Source organism: Aspergillus multicolor (assembly GCF_047715735.1).
Source record: "Aspergillus multicolor strain CBS 133.54 unplaced genomic scaffold BDW74scaffold_3, whole genome shotgun sequence".
Lineage (NCBI taxonomy): Eukaryota > Fungi > Ascomycota > Eurotiomycetes > Eurotiales > Aspergillaceae > Aspergillus > Aspergillus multicolor.
Window position 1 is genome coordinate 1,058,258 of NW_027395954.1, and position 14,557 is coordinate 1,072,814.

The 14,557-nt window shown below is 53.5% G+C and overlaps 6 protein-coding genes across 6 annotated transcripts; 3 read left to right on the forward strand and 3 right to left on the reverse strand.

The window, feature by feature from the left end:
• The first annotated feature begins 101 nt into the window (after positions 1 to 101).
• BDW74DRAFT_77621 (uncharacterized protein) lies at positions 102 to 1,549 on the forward strand. The gene has a single exon (XM_073733691.1). It carries the CDS (start codon positions 248 to 250, stop codon positions 1,454 to 1,456), a length of 1,209 nt encoding a protein of 402 aa, XP_073587829.1. The 5' UTR covers positions 102 to 247; the 3' UTR covers positions 1,457 to 1,549.
• Positions 1,550 to 3,898, reverse strand: BDW74DRAFT_77620 (signal recognition particle subunit SRP72). Its single transcript, XM_073733690.1, has 4 exons — positions 3,427 to 3,898; positions 3,095 to 3,368; positions 2,898 to 3,042; positions 1,550 to 2,849 (listed from the first exon to the last, which is right to left on the reverse strand). The coding sequence occupies exons 1-4, from the start codon at positions 3,745 to 3,747 to the stop codon at positions 1,643 to 1,645; spliced, it is 1,947 nt and encodes a 648-aa protein (XP_073587830.1). The 5' UTR covers positions 3,748 to 3,898; the 3' UTR covers positions 1,550 to 1,642.
• A 1,220-nt stretch (positions 3,899 to 5,118) lies between these two features.
• Positions 5,119 to 7,606, forward strand: BDW74DRAFT_146004 (glycosyltransferase family 31 protein). Its single transcript, XM_073723267.1, has one exon. The coding sequence runs from the start codon at positions 5,443 to 5,445 to the stop codon at positions 6,940 to 6,942; it is 1,500 nt and encodes a 499-aa protein (XP_073587831.1). The 5' UTR covers positions 5,119 to 5,442; the 3' UTR covers positions 6,943 to 7,606.
• BDW74DRAFT_77666 (putative C6 transcription factor (AmyR)) lies at positions 7,282 to 9,891 on the reverse strand. The gene is made up of 3 exons (XM_073733692.1): positions 8,726 to 9,891; positions 8,216 to 8,678; positions 7,282 to 8,140 (listed from the first exon to the last, which is right to left on the reverse strand). Exons 1-3 carry the CDS (start codon positions 9,697 to 9,699, stop codon positions 7,622 to 7,624), a joined length of 1,956 nt encoding a protein of 651 aa, XP_073587832.1. The 5' UTR covers positions 9,700 to 9,891; the 3' UTR covers positions 7,282 to 7,621.
• A 940-nt stretch (positions 9,892 to 10,831) lies between these two features.
• BDW74DRAFT_146009 (uncharacterized protein) lies at positions 10,832 to 11,070 on the reverse strand. The gene has a single exon (XM_073723268.1). The coding sequence runs from the start codon at positions 11,024 to 11,026 to the stop codon at positions 10,856 to 10,858; it is 171 nt and encodes a 56-aa protein (XP_073587833.1). The 5' UTR covers positions 11,027 to 11,070; the 3' UTR covers positions 10,832 to 10,855.
• BDW74DRAFT_187458 (glycoside hydrolase family 31 protein) lies at positions 10,832 to 14,557 on the forward strand. The gene is made up of 4 exons (XM_073731487.1): positions 10,832 to 11,916; positions 11,963 to 12,370; positions 12,418 to 12,588; positions 12,636 to 14,557. The coding sequence occupies exons 1-4, from the start codon at positions 11,204 to 11,206 to the stop codon at positions 14,305 to 14,307; spliced, it is 2,964 nt and encodes a 987-aa protein (XP_073587834.1). The 5' UTR covers positions 10,832 to 11,203; the 3' UTR covers positions 14,308 to 14,557.

Consider the following 14,557-nt stretch of genomic DNA (forward strand, 5'->3'; position numbering starts at 1 on the left):
TTCGTCTGTGTTTCAACATGCTCTGCGCAGCGTATCTTGTGGGGATTGCCATCCCTTGCTTACCCTGACTACAACTACTTTTTTTACCTTGCGTCGGGTTGGCAATATAGTCAGACTCGGTGTCTTTGGGAATTTCATACCAGTGTCCAACAACTGCCGGCTCAATTCCGCTCGTGGTCTTTCCCATATACCTGCTATATACACCATTTGAACTATACGAAACCTCCAAACCAGCCAAAGCACCAGAATGGCTTCCCAACCCGATCCACAAACACAAGCACCCCTCACCGTGGGCATCCTGGCAGCAGGGCCGCACCCCGTGCAAACAATCTACCTGCCAGCTCTTCAAGCTCTCTCAAATCTCTACACCATAAGCGCAATCTACACCTCGACCTCCACCAGCGGCGGCCCCCAAGAACCCACGCCCACACCAGACACCATCCTCACCAATCCCGGTATATCCCTAATCCTCAACTTCATGCCGAACGAATACCACGAGCTCTACACAATCGCCGCCCTGCAAGCCGGCAAGCACGTCATGGTCGAAACCCCCGTGAGCCTAAGCATCCAGTCCGCAAAACGGATCCTGGCCGCAGAGCGAGACGCCCAAAATGGGGCAAGGGTATTTGTGGCCTGTGCGCGGCGGTACGCACCCTGCTTCGAGAGCGTATTCAAGGAAGAGGTCGCGGCGCTCGAGAGGATCCATTACGCCCGGCTAAGGATGATCGCGGGTCCACACGTTGCGCACACAGCAACGAGTATACGGGTTGTTTCAGGGAAAGATGAGCCTGCACCTACCCCTGAGCACGGCGCCAACGAAACCGACCGCAGTCAAGACGACGATTCATGCAGCGAAGACCAAACGTCCCGCCTCCGCGACCTAATGGAAGAAGTCTTCGGCAAACACGAACAGCCCACCCACGAGCGGATCGCCCTGAGTCGCTTCCTTGCCTCGCTGGGCTGCCATGACCTCGGCATCATGCGAGACACACTCGGCTATCCAGACGCCATCTCGAACATCTCCGTAAACGAGCCGTTCTACTCGGCCCTATTCCATTACAACGGGAGCACTGGCGATGCCAGCAAGCGCAGGCACCCGTTTACCCTGATGTACGAGACAGGCACGGACTGCGTGCCGCGGTGTGATGCGCAATTCGCGGTATATGGGCAGAACAAGACGGTGACGATTCATTATGACTTGCCGTATGCACGAGGACAACCGGTACGCGTGATTATTGAGAGGGCGGATGAGCGCGGCGGGTTGATGCAGACGGAGACGGTGAGTACATGGGAGGAGGCGTATCAGGAGGAGTTGAAGGCGCTGTATGCGTATCTGGTCGATGAAAGGAAGGCGAAGACAACGGCGAGGGATTCGCTGCAGGATATCAAACTGTTCCAAACAATATTCGAGCAGTACGATAGACAGTGCGGGACGATTCGCACCCCCCTTGGTTAGGGATTGTTTGGCTGCTGGGAGATGAGTTGGGCTAATTGGTAATATGCATTTCGGTTGCTCTTATAGACAAGTTCTATCCGCTGAGTAATGTACACGGTTATAATGGAGATGAAAAGCCGTGCCGCGGTAACTAGAAGTATGGTGCTAGATGATTTTCGCCTGATCTGACGAAATATAAAACATCCATCACCGCTTGCCCTTCTTCTTTTTCTTCTGACTGGATCCCCCGCCCTGGGGCTTCTGCTGCTGCTGCCCGGACGGTGTAGTCTCTTCGGACTTCTCAGTGACCACTCCTCCCTGTGTACGTTCCGCAGCTCGCTGCTTGCCTTTGCGTCCTCTAGGCCGGTACGTGGATCTGTCACGCAGGGGCAACCACCGTTCAGGATCGGCCGTCTTGCTGGGGTCATAATCTTTAGGAAGTCGAGATTTTCGAACTCGTTTCACAACACGACCGTGGCTGGGTGCAGGTCGCTTCCTTGCTCCCGCGATCGCCGCGGCTGCCGCGGCCGTTGTGGAGGATGACGGGGAAACGCCCACAGCCTCAAGAGCGGCGACATCAACGTCAGAAATGAGGTCGTCAACAGAAGGAAGGTATTTAGCCTGAGCTTCGACTTGAGAATGATCGATAGCTGCATGGGAAGCCACATAACCAGCAACGGCAAATAGATCGTCTGACGTCTTCTCATACAATGACTTGAATAGCTCTGCAGCCTGGGCTGAGTCCGAAGCAAGCGATGAGTGTAGCAGGGATGCACCCGCTGCGCGAAGAAGCGACGCTGGCTGCGTACCTTGTTCTTTCCAGAACGCTGCGGCCTTGGCCAATTCGGCCCTGATCTGGGTCTTCCGGCCCTCGCGCTTATATAAAGCGATAAGAACACTCAGTAAGCCAGGGTTGAAGCGGATCTCCTTGTCTTGCTCGGAAACAGACTCGTCGAGGAGTTGAAGGGATTTCTCCAAGGTGACTATCGCGGCGGTAGTATTGCCCAGGTTCACATAGAGTTGCACGGCAGTGAGCACCAAGCCAATGTCCTTGGGCCGTGTGTCCACGGCCGAGAGGATGGCCTTCAGCGCTGGAGCTCCCGTCTCACCCTTGGCCTGCGCTGCCACGTTGTAAACTGACAAGAGGTTCGCGCTAGATTCTGTCGAGGGGTATGGGGCCCGCGCGAGAGCCTTGGAAGTGGATCGGATGATACCATCATATTTGTGAACGAGAAGATCCACGGCGTGAAGGTTGCCTGTCATGGCGTTGTATTGGAAGTCAAACAGCTTGTCATTATTGGTAGAGTCAGGCACTTCGTGAAGTGCCTTGTATAAGGTATAGGGGTTTGCTGTGGTGCCGCGAGCAATTGCGGCGTTGTTCTGACCGATTCTTTTCGTGGATAGTTCGGAGATTCTGTTGTTTTGTAAGCTATTGTTCATCCGCTGGTTCAAATCCGCATACTCTTTGACCGAGATTTCTTGGAGAATAGACTCGGCCTCTTCCGACTTTCCTTGACAAATCAAAACATACAACTGCTGCACAGCGATTGGGAGCAATTCAGCGGCTCTGTCTTCAGGGGTGAGATCTTCTGAAGTGCGGCAGAGTTCTGTGGAGACCGTCAGCCCGATTCATGTCACCATCGTTGTAAAGGCACAAACCCTTAGCACGCTTCAAGAGCAATCCAGCTTGATCGAATTCCCCCTTAGCAATGCTCAGACACGCCGCGTTATAAACCGTTTCGAAAGCCTCCAAATCGTCCCTCGTAGGTCTGGTATGGCGGACGGACTCGGGATAGCCCTTCCACTGTAGTTGTGCATCCGTCGCCCAGTTGTTAATTCGCAAATCGTTCTCCTCGTTCGCCGATGGTGCTGAGTCTCGAGCGAGTCCTTGATATAACTCCGCCGTGCGGCGAAACCTCTCGGCCCGGTATGTCTAGTCCGGAAATAAATCGTTAACCAACTGTCCACGTTGAGATCTCGGGGCAACATACAGCTTGGGCTTCCAGGTGACGTGCACCTCGATTGTCAGCCAGGCTCGAAACCACATCAATGGCCGCTTCGGGGTTTCCGGTTTTGTAGAGGACGTATCCGTATTCCAGCGCGGCCTTCTTCTTCAGGTTGTCCCCGCTCTCCTCAAAAACACGTAGACAATCCTCGTAACGGTCGAGTTTCAGCAGAGCAACTACCTTGACATGTTGCGCCTGGCTGTCGGATCTCGATTTGGCCAAGACAGCATCGCACGAGCGGAGAACCTCTTCATGGTCGTCAATGGATGCTCTAGAGAGCAGCGAGCTCAACGACTGCGTGGACATTGTGATTTCGTGCCTCTCGAGTTGTAGACGCAAGCAGGCGAGGTAGGATGATTAACGGCCCGGGTCGGACACTATAGCAGGAGGCCTTCAATTGCTCACGGCCACATGTACTGCTGATAGAGCTCGTAGGTTCTAGTGTCATGGAACTGCCAACACCACTAACACCATTTGCCCACACTGCGGATATTTCCCGATTGGGAATTTGACATGTATGGTTGTCCTGAGCTGCCGTAGCCGACACTACTTAGTAAAGATTTAGTCAGCTGTAGCTAGTCCCTTTGCGGCCAGCTTTGAGGCCTAAGTCCCGAGGCAGCAATATTCTATTCCCGGCTTCTGACCCTGAAGATCGGTAAGGCTGAGGACCATGGGTCGTGGATCACCTTCAAACCTTCTAACTACAACCAGCTATAAGCATAGTTAAGCTTACCTGGACATGGCGTTGCAACCACAGAACTACTTTGTGCCCCGTACGACTTATTCGTCAGTGAAGCTGGTAAAACTGGAGGGGTACGCAGGCCGCACGGTTGCGGGATTATCAGATGGAGCCCAGGCTCAGGGCTGGAGCAGCGAGCGCAAAGGATCTGAGAAATCCAAAACAGGGGACTCCATCGTGCGGGGATCAGGGCCACCTTCAGACACAAGCAAGAATACAAATGTCCCGTATCTTGTCTCGAACTCTGGGCAAAGTGCATACGTTATCGGTACTGAGCTTGTCCCTGAGTGCTATCTAACCTTAGCCTTGAAGTATCCTTGTTCGCCTCATCTCCAATAATAGAACGCCAACGGACATGCATCGGATGCCTTGCGGGAGATGTGCTTCGCTGCCCCCGAGGCATGTGACTTACTGCCACTTTCGGAGGCGCATAGCATGTCCATCCATGCATATACTTTGATATTCAATATTCCTTCAAATATCATAACCTCAGGACTCCTTGTAGATGCCAGACGCAAAATAGATGATTATCCCTTTTGCTGCCAGCCGACCGTGATCATATGGTTGCAAGGCCAGTTTGGCCTCCAACCGCCAAGATCCGTGGGTCGCATCCAGCCGCTCCGTCTCCGACAAGGATCGCCTATTACGCGTCATCAAACGGTTATTCGTCTTCGGAAAAGTCTCCTGTGGTTGTGACTTGACTGCCATGTTTTGGGAGGCTGGAGGCCCATACAAACGGCTGGTTATGACTTCACAAGGTCGTAGTTGAGGTCAGAAGTCCTCCGTTGTATACGTACTGTAGAGTGATCAGCAGTTGAAGGTTAAGAATCTGACGCGCGGCTCCAGACCGTCTGGCGAGTCAGAGACAAGCTCTTCAGAAGCCAGAAAAAAGAACCGCAGAAGCAACTACAGAGTGGACCGCCCCTTTCCCTCGCTGAATCGCTGAATCGCTGCAGATGATAATTCTGAGTCTGGACTGGCCGGTGCTCCTCCGTACTTCGCTCTTTTATCTTTGCCCCCGTCCCGCCCCCAACCTCGCTTCTCCATCCACCTCATTTATTTATTCTCTCTTAATACTTGACTGAGACTCTCGCTTGTTCAGTCGCCCTTACAGTCGCTACCTTTTACCTGCTTTGTGCTCCTGTCCTCTCCACCTTGTACGCCCGCGATGCGAATGCGCTAGTATCGCATCCTCATCAACCTATTCCCGCCTAATCACGAGACGAGCACACATAATCTACGTTTGGATCTATTCCTTCATCATGTCTAAGCTGAGCCTCCGGGATCGAAGCCCGATGAACTCCTCATGGGTCTGGAAGAAGAAGCTTCCTCGCTTTCTCGCCGCCGCCTGCCTGATTGGCACACTCCTCTTCTTTATCAGCCCACGAATCAATCACCATACACTTGAGCAAGAGATAATTGAAGCCGCCTCGGAAACTGCAGAAACCGTCGCAGAACTTGCTTCTCCCCCAGCGGAGAACGTCACGGTTACCTCCAAGGTTGGCTGCCAGCCCGACCACGACGTTCTGGAACGATTGGGGATCAAGAAGCTGTCGCAATACGTGCGCCGGGAAGTGGTCGCAGTTCAATCGCCGACCAGCCTACCTTTGACCCAAGTTCTTGATATCCCTCTGTTCGATAAGCATTCGGCGGGCAAAAAGGTCAAAGGCGCCGAGCCATTGCAGAACGATTGCTCCATCGCCACTCCGCTCACATTACAGGTCCCACGCGCCCCTCAACACGTTGACGCTTCGCACTTCGACTTTGGTGTCGCCACAACCTGGGATAGATTGAACGAGTCGTTGGATGCCTTCACTCATTGGGCCGGCAACACGGGAGTCCGTATCTTTGCCCTCATTGAGCCCGATAGCCGAGTGCCGGAAGTACTGGCCAAAGCCAAAAAGCTTGGTATCCAGTTGTTCGTAACGGAGAATGACGAGGAATATCAAACCCGATACTTCTCTCTAGTCTCACACTTGGCCCACAACCTACGAGAGGAGACTCGTTGGTCTTGCATCATCGACGACGACACGTTCTTCCCTTCTATTCAAGGTTTAGTGGAGGCTTTTGAGCGCTACGACCACACCCAGCAAACATACGTCGGCGGAGTGTCGGAAAGCGTGGCGCAGATTGGGTTATTCGGGCTCATGGGATTCGGAGGCGCTGGCGTTTTCTTATCTCGGCCTCTCGTTGAGCAACTCAGCAAACCCGAGGTCTTTGACGCCTGTCAACAGATGGTTCACACCGGTGATCGCCGAATTTCCCTCTGCATTTACCAATACTCCGATGCATCATTGACAATTGATCACCGTCTCCGACAACTCGATTTCCGCGGCGACGCATCTGGATTCTTCGAAGCGGCTCGGCCATTGCCTTTGTCTGTTCATCATTGGAAGAGCTGGTTCAACACCGACATGACCAAACTCAGCACTGTTAGCGAAGTCTGCGGCGACTCCTGCCTTCTGAGCAAGTTCCGATTTGCAGACGGTTGGACCTTGACCAACGGTTTCTCGATCACCAAGTTCAGTGAAGAATTGAGTCTTGACGATCACTCTATGGAACTGACATGGGACGGTGACCACGGTGCAAACCGCGAAGCCTTCATGCACGAACTCGGGCCTCTACGCGAGAAAGATGACGGAAAGGTCAGCTATCTCATGACAGAATCGGTCACAGACGGCAACCAAGTGCGACAGTGGTACATCCGCCGGGATGACTCCCACGGCGACCAAGTGCTCGAATTGACTTGGCGAAGGCAGTAGTCATTTTCAGTTACGTTTTTTTTTCCCATTCGCTTTTACATATCACGCCATACCCATTTTTTCCCCCTGCGAAAACAGCCAGTGGACACACAACGGCACCCTGCATTGCATGCATTATCAACTGCATATATAGATTACTACTGTTCACTGTTCACATTACCGCCTCCGCCGTCCTCCGCAGATTAATGTCACCGCACCCGACCTAGACCATGACTCTTCCAACTCCACGTCCGTCCCCATGATACCGCAGCCTTTGTCTTTTCGCTTCGTTGTATTTATATTTTATTTGTCGCTGTTGTCTGCCTCAGTGAGCAGACAACCACATCAGGCGCTGGGTTCCGTCTGCTTTGTCAATTGAGAGTTGAGACATTAAATTACATTACTCTAGTTAATATCGAACAAGAAATATCTTATTCCTCATTCGTCTTGAAAGAGATATACGGGTTGTAGAAGCATTCACTACATTGAATCTATATGATATATATCGTGCCATGTCATGTTGAGTTGGTCCTCCGCCACTGGAACCAGGATAGAGAGGGGTTAAGGGAAATAGATACACGAAGGGACGAGGTCGGTCGATAGGTAGATAGGCACCACAGAGGGGCTATATGGAAATATATGTGTGTATGCATGCTGCAAGCTAAGGGGGGGGGGGGGGGGGGGGGGGGGGGGGGGGGGCTCAACTCAACAAACCCCCCTCCTGAAACGAGAGCTCCGCCATACTCGTTGGCGGAAGCATCCTTGGAACCGGTAGAGACCCCGGCACCGATCCAGAGCCCGAAGGCTGCTCGTCATTCGAGTCATCGGGGAGAGACGTGATCTCCCACGCGCAAGAACTCGTGTTTAAATTGGTAGCTGTTCTGCTCGCAGCACTATCATCTGGCGCAGGCCATGGCCCAAATGTCGGTTCGGACGCGATGGAAGAAGAGACAGCGGGTGGGAAAGAGGGTATATTCTGGTTGAAATCGCTGATGGACAATGGCGTCGGGACATCAAAGCCTATTGTGCCCTTGCAGCGCTCGAGGAGGGAAGGGAAGAGGTAGGACTGGGAGCCACGGATGCGGGAGAGGGTGGAGAGGATGCCCCAGAGGAGTTCTCGGGGGTCGATTGTAGATTCGGCGAGGTTGTTTGCGGCCTTTGTGGAGAGGGAGCGGGAGACGTCTGCGATTGAGGTGCCGAGGTCGAAGAGTTTTTGTTCCTGGAATGCGAAATGGTGTTAGAAGTTGGCTGGCTGGTTAGGGCTGGGGGTGGTTGGATTTGGGATTCGACTGACCATTCCGATGCCGTGCGCATCGACAGCGCCCTGCGAGGCTTCTGCGATGACAGTCATCACGGCCTTGCCTACCAGCACAGGCAGGTGGAAAGGGAGGACGGTTTCGTTCCGTGAACCTGGTTGCGAGGCACGGGTCATAGAGAGCTTCCACATCATGGCCTGCAACCACTGCTGCGTGATGAGGATATCGACCTTCTGGATCTCCGAGACACCCACGAGGGAGATGGGCTTGCTGAGATTCGCCTGGATAGCAGATGTCGGTGGCATTTCTGAGGAGCCGTCTCGCCCGCTTCCACTTCCGCCTGCGGCGACCCAGTCGTAGAGGTTGACGCTGAGGCTTTCAAAGACACCGATTAGGTTGATGAAGCCGTAGGCGAGGATTGGGTCATCGGAGCAGAGGACCTGCGGCTTGTGGATGGAGTTGCGGAGCATTACTGGCTTCGCTTGCTGGAGTGCGTAGCCTCTGTAGGTATGTTAGTATTGTGTATCACTTGAGTCTGGTGGATATACCTTTCTGTAATGAAAAGGAGCCAGAATACCCTTCGCTTCTGCTCGGCCTCTTCTCTGCTTAGCTCGGAGTATGTTGGTTCGCGATGAAGTCCTAATGTGAAGACCATGGACGTTGCCTGGCAGAGGTAGAACCATGCGTGGTCTTGTCGGTCTAAATTTCCATAGGAAGCGAACAAAAAGAACGAGGTCAAAAGGCTCTCCACGTTCATGTCTTCGATTGGATCGCAGTCTTTTCTTGCTCGGACAGCTTCCGCGAGTAGTTCTTCGCCCGACATCAATGAATTCTCGCCGGCTTGAAAGTGCGATGAATCCGCCACGGGCGTTGTTCCGTCTAGTTTGAGCTGAATGTGTGTAGCGGCACACAGAGACGCCAGAAAAGCGTACCGCTGGGGAGTCAACCGCTCCGGGTGATGGCAGTCTTGCTGGAGCTCTTCGCTGCGGACCACTGGCATAATGGGGAACATGTACTTTAGGTAGACGTTGACATGCGCTAGTATCACAGGGCCGGTCAGGATCCGCGGGGAAGGAAATAGCACCGCTGTTGGAGAGTCCGATAGAGAATTTAGAGAGTCCGGCGAAGAGACCAGCTCCGGAGGAGGCAAACGGCTGTATATTTCCGGGAGCTCTGGCGGTAGATACTGCTGCTCTTCCATGGTGAACGGCGGAGACGCGGGCGAGCCACTCATCGGATAGCTTGTTGGATCCGCATACCATTCCCTCTCCGTAGAGTATCGCTGAGGATCACACTGGAGAAACTGCCGCTGTCTAGCAACCAGCGGGTGGATGGGTGCTAACGGGTATAGAGTCCGGAACTTGGGGCCTTTGCGGCGAAGGACATCGCTGTATGAGCAGGAGAGCAGCAAGCGCTGGCATTTGTCGCACGGAAGCTCTCGCGAGCATCTGATTTTCCTCCGGCGGCAGTTGTCGCAGGCCTGCTTGAAGGCCTTGTGCTTCGGAGATGCTGGAGTAGTCATGGTGCCGAGGGCCGAACTCGTAGTGACAAACAATATGGTTAGAGGCGGGTGGATGAGGTGCTAGCCCTGCGAGGCCATGGCGATCGCGGTCGGAACGATATCGAAGCGATCTAGCACATTGCAGACAGATGCAAGGGTGAAAATCTGGGGAAGCGGGCGGGGGGAGGAGGTGATAAAGAGCGAAAACATCGCCAGGGAGACTAACTCCACAGGTATACTCCGGTGGCCATGCAGCCATAGTCAGGCTCCAGCCCCGCGTTACACCATCACTTCTCGGCTTCGACGGTCAGTAGCTCTTAGCAGGCCTCTTAAGGCTTCTTTGCGCTAGGCTTACTGGTGGGCTGCGCTCAAGCTCTGCCAATTCTCTCAAGAGAACGAGCGAGGTTACCGTTTCCTTCTACGTACAGGCCCGAGAGCCGGACTACAGAACCCCTGAACCCAGGATTGTTGCCCGGGATGACGTTCTGGCAGGATGCGTGATTTTCTAGAAGCCTCCCCCTGCATGCTATTTGCCTGCGACCCATGGCATATTACAGCTTTTCTGGGATGGCATTTGCCAGTGCAGACAGGGGAGCGACTTGAAGAGTCGGGCATCTGGTGGCTCGCAGCTTGCTTAATGGGTCCAAGTAAGTCGGGAAGCCGAGGGAAGCTGGATGATGATAAGGCAGGAAACCGATGCAGCGCAGCGTCAGATGCCGACTCTTTCGTAGCCTTGCTCGTCGTTTCTCCAGTCTCCACAATAAAAGACTCCATGGGCCCGACTTCGGCCTCACGGTCACAATCTTGACGTTGTAGAAGTGCTGGATCTCTGAGTTCCATGTGATGTGGGCGCGGTACCGAGAAGATACCAAGGACGTAGTTAAGACCAAGTCTCAAGTTCTTTGGCGCTGGCGTAGGAAGGTGTAAGAGTAAGACTGTAGGGGGGCTGGAAGCCGGCAGCTCGAGTTGCTCACCGGTAATTTTGGGAACTTGGTCAGTAATATTACGCTCTCTGGGGAGATGGAGATTTTGGAGTTGGACCCTCCTCGCACTCCACAATCTCCCCATCTTTCCTGGAATTGAATACCCTGTTGCTTTGGCCTGCTTCTCGTTCATCCTTGATCCTGAGCCTAAATGCTTTGTTATAGGCTCGGTCTTTTATCGGACGAGTGACCAATCAACGCTCTTCCATCGCTAGCCGGCGATCGATCCTCTCGCGTTCCAAGCTCAACAATGCTCTGGCCTGGATTCCGCGCGGGGGCTGGTCTCCCCGCATTATCAGCGGTCTTCGCGATGCCCCTCTCTGGGCAAGCAACAACAATCCCTCACCAAGGCCCCTTGCATCCATCGTTGCACTTGAACATCAGCGGATGATCAGCCCGCGACGGTTCCACAGCATGTTTAAGGTCGGACGTTGGTGACTCTGTGATTTCTCCGTCGTCTTTGCAATCTTGGAAGATAAATCAAGGGCAAGGCCATGTTAATTGTCTGATCATCGTACGATCGCTTAACACTTTCCCCCACCATGGTCCGCTTCATGCATCTAGTCGGGACCCTCCCTGTCCTAGCTTTGGGGGCAGTCCAGGACGCCCTCCAGCCCGCTGCCGAGGTTACGACCGCGACCGCGACCGCTCAACGTGCCCAGGTCACCCTCGCAGACCTCGTCGATGTCGGTGCCGAATTGATCGCCAATGTGGATGACCCGCAAGCCGTCAATGCCCAGTCCGTCTGCCCTGGGTACCGGGCGTCCAACGTGCAACAAACGGCCTATGGCTTTACTGCCAGCTTGACGCTAGCTGGAGGGCCATGCAATGTATACGGGACGGATGTCGACTCGCTGACCCTGGAGATACAATTTCAGGATACCGATCGCTTGAACATACAAATCACCCCAACCTACGTCGATACTTCGAACGCGTCATGGTACATTCTTCCAGAGGAATTGGTCCCCCGGCCGGAACCGGCCGCAGATGCCTCCGAGTCGCACAGCGATTTCTCTGTGACATGGTCAAATGATCCAACCTTCAATTTCCAAGTAGCCCGTAAATCGACTGGCGAAGTGCTGTTCAATACGGCCGGCTCTGTCTTGGTATTTGAAAATCAATTCATCGAGTTTGTGACGTCTTTGCCGGAGGAATACAATCTGTATGGGCTAGGGGAGCGAATCAATCAGCTGCGTCTGTTGAGAAACGCTACTTTGACCTCTTACGCAGCCGACATTGGCAATCCGATTGATGTGTATGTTTCCTATTGTGGGGCTCCTTCGGATACTAATGTCAAATAGAAACATCTACGGACAGCATGCACTTTACGTGGATACAAGATATTACGCTGTTGATGGAGATGGCAAGCAGACATACGTAAGAACCAGCGACGCTGACCCGACGCAATCTTATACTTCCTACTCGCACGGTGTTTTCCTCAGGAACTCTCACGGCCATGAGGTAGTCCTGAATCCTCAAGGTCTGACATGGCGGACTATTGGAGGAAGCATCGACCTCACATTCTACTCGGGCCCGACAGTAGCAGAAGTAACGAAGCAATATCAACGCAGCACCGTCGGCCTTCCTGCCATGCAAAAGTACGACACGCTTGGCTTCCATCAATGCCGCTGGGGTTACACCAACTGGTCGGTCTTTGAAGATGTTCTCGCCAATTTTGTGAAGTTTGAGATTCCGTTGGAGTACCTCTGGTTAGCATGCAGTGCACATTTGTATGATTATCAGCTTACATTCCAAGGGCCGACATTGATTACATGCATGGTTATCGAGATTTCGACAACGACCAGCATCGATTCTCATACGAGGACACCAAGGTGTTCTTGGACAAGCTTCATGCAGGTGGACGTCATTTCGTCCCGATCGTTGATGCGGCGCTGTATATCCCGAACCCTCAAAACGCGTCAGACGCGTGAGTCTAATTTCTGCATAAGCTTGGATTACTGCTGATATCTCCAGTTATGATACGTACACTCGTGGAGCAGCACGAGACGTCTTTCTTAAAAATCCAGATGGTAGCCTGTACATTGGGGCTGTTTGGCCTGGTTATACCGTTTATCCCGACTGGCATCACTCAGATGCGGCCGACTTCTGGGCCAACGAACTTGTTACCTGGTATGAGAAAGTCAAGTTTGACGGAGTATGGTACGATATGGGTGAAGTGTCGTCTTTCTGTGTGGGAAGCTGCGGGTCCCCATATCGGACACTCAACCCAGTCCATCCACCTTTCAGATTACCGGGTGAGCCGGGAAATATCGATTACGATTATCCTGAAGGATTCGAGCAGTCTAACGCCACCGAGGCCGAATCCGCCTCTGTGGCATCTTCTAGCCAGGCCGCAGCCACGACTACAGAGACTACGACAACCACCAGCCCCTACTTCCGTACTTCGCCCACGCCTGGAGTCCGTAACGTTAATTATCCACCTTATGTGATCAATCATGTACAGCGGGGCCATGATCTTGCAGTGCATGCAGTCTCGCCTAATGCTACGCATGTAGATGGCTATCATGAGTACGATGTACACAGTCTTTACGGGCACATGGGCATCCGGGCCACCCATGAAGGCCTGACTCGTATTGCGCCAGAGAAGCGCCCATTCATCATTGGCCGTTCGACATTTGCTGGATCCGGAAAGTGGGCAGGCCATTGGGGCGGTGACAATTATTCCAGATGGTGGTCGATGTACTTTTCCATCTCTCAGGCGCTGCAGTTCTCGCTCTTTGGCATGCCGATGTTTGGAGTAGATACGTGCGGGTTTAGTGGAAACACTGCAGAGGAACTCTGCAACCGGTGGATGCAGCTGTCAGCTTTTTTCCCGTTCTATCGCAATCATAATGTCCTTGGGGCCATTTCCCAGGAACCTTATCGATGGGCTTCGGTAATCGATGCGACCAAGACAGCGATGAGAATTCGATATGCGCTGCTACCATATTTCTATACTTTGATGCAAGACGCACATGCCACGGGCTCTACTGTGCTTCGGGCACTGGCTTGGGAGTTTCCCAACGACCCCTCTCTTGCAGCTATTGATACTCAGTTCTTGGTTGGCCCGTCTATCCTGGTGACTCCAGTTCTCGAGCCTCAAGTGAGTACGGTTAAGGGCGTTTTCCCAGGAGTAGGGCAGAGAGAGGTATGGTACGATTGGTACACGCAAACCGCAGTCAACGCCCAGCCCGGAGTCAACACCACCATCGACGCGCCCCTCGGGCACATACCGGTCTATGTCCGGGGCGGGAGCATCCTGCCAATGCAAGAACCTGCTTTGACCATCAGGGACGCCCGGCAGACACCATGGGCACTGCTAGCTGCTCTCGGCAGTGACGGCACCGCATCAGGCAAGCTCTACCTGGATGACGGGGAGAGCATCCAACCAGAAGCGACGCTCGATGTTCAATTTGCGATATCTCAATCTACACTTAGTGTTTCATCCCAAGGCGACTGGAAGGAGGCCAATCCTTTGGCGAATGTAACCATTCTGGGCGTCCCTACCGAGCCATCCGCAGTGACATTCAACGGACAACCGGTGACCGCAAATTATGACGACCAGTCGCGGGTCCTATTCGTAACCGGACTGGGTCAATTTACAAACGATGGTGCTTGGGGGCTAGATTGGACTCTGCAATGGTGAGTGTGGCTGGCGCTGGGGCCGGAAACGCCGTGGGTAGTGTCGATAAAATGCAACTTCAGCAGGCACTGCAGACCAATGATACTCGAGGGCTTCCCCGCATCCTGCGAAGACTCGAATTACAGTTTGCCCTCTTCTCCCCACTGGCCCCCTGAAATCATCCTGCATCGGCGCATCGTGGCTGGATCGGCGCGGACCTCCTCACCAACCAATGCAGTCCCCTCCGACCAGGGCCGGACCTTGGAGATTAAGA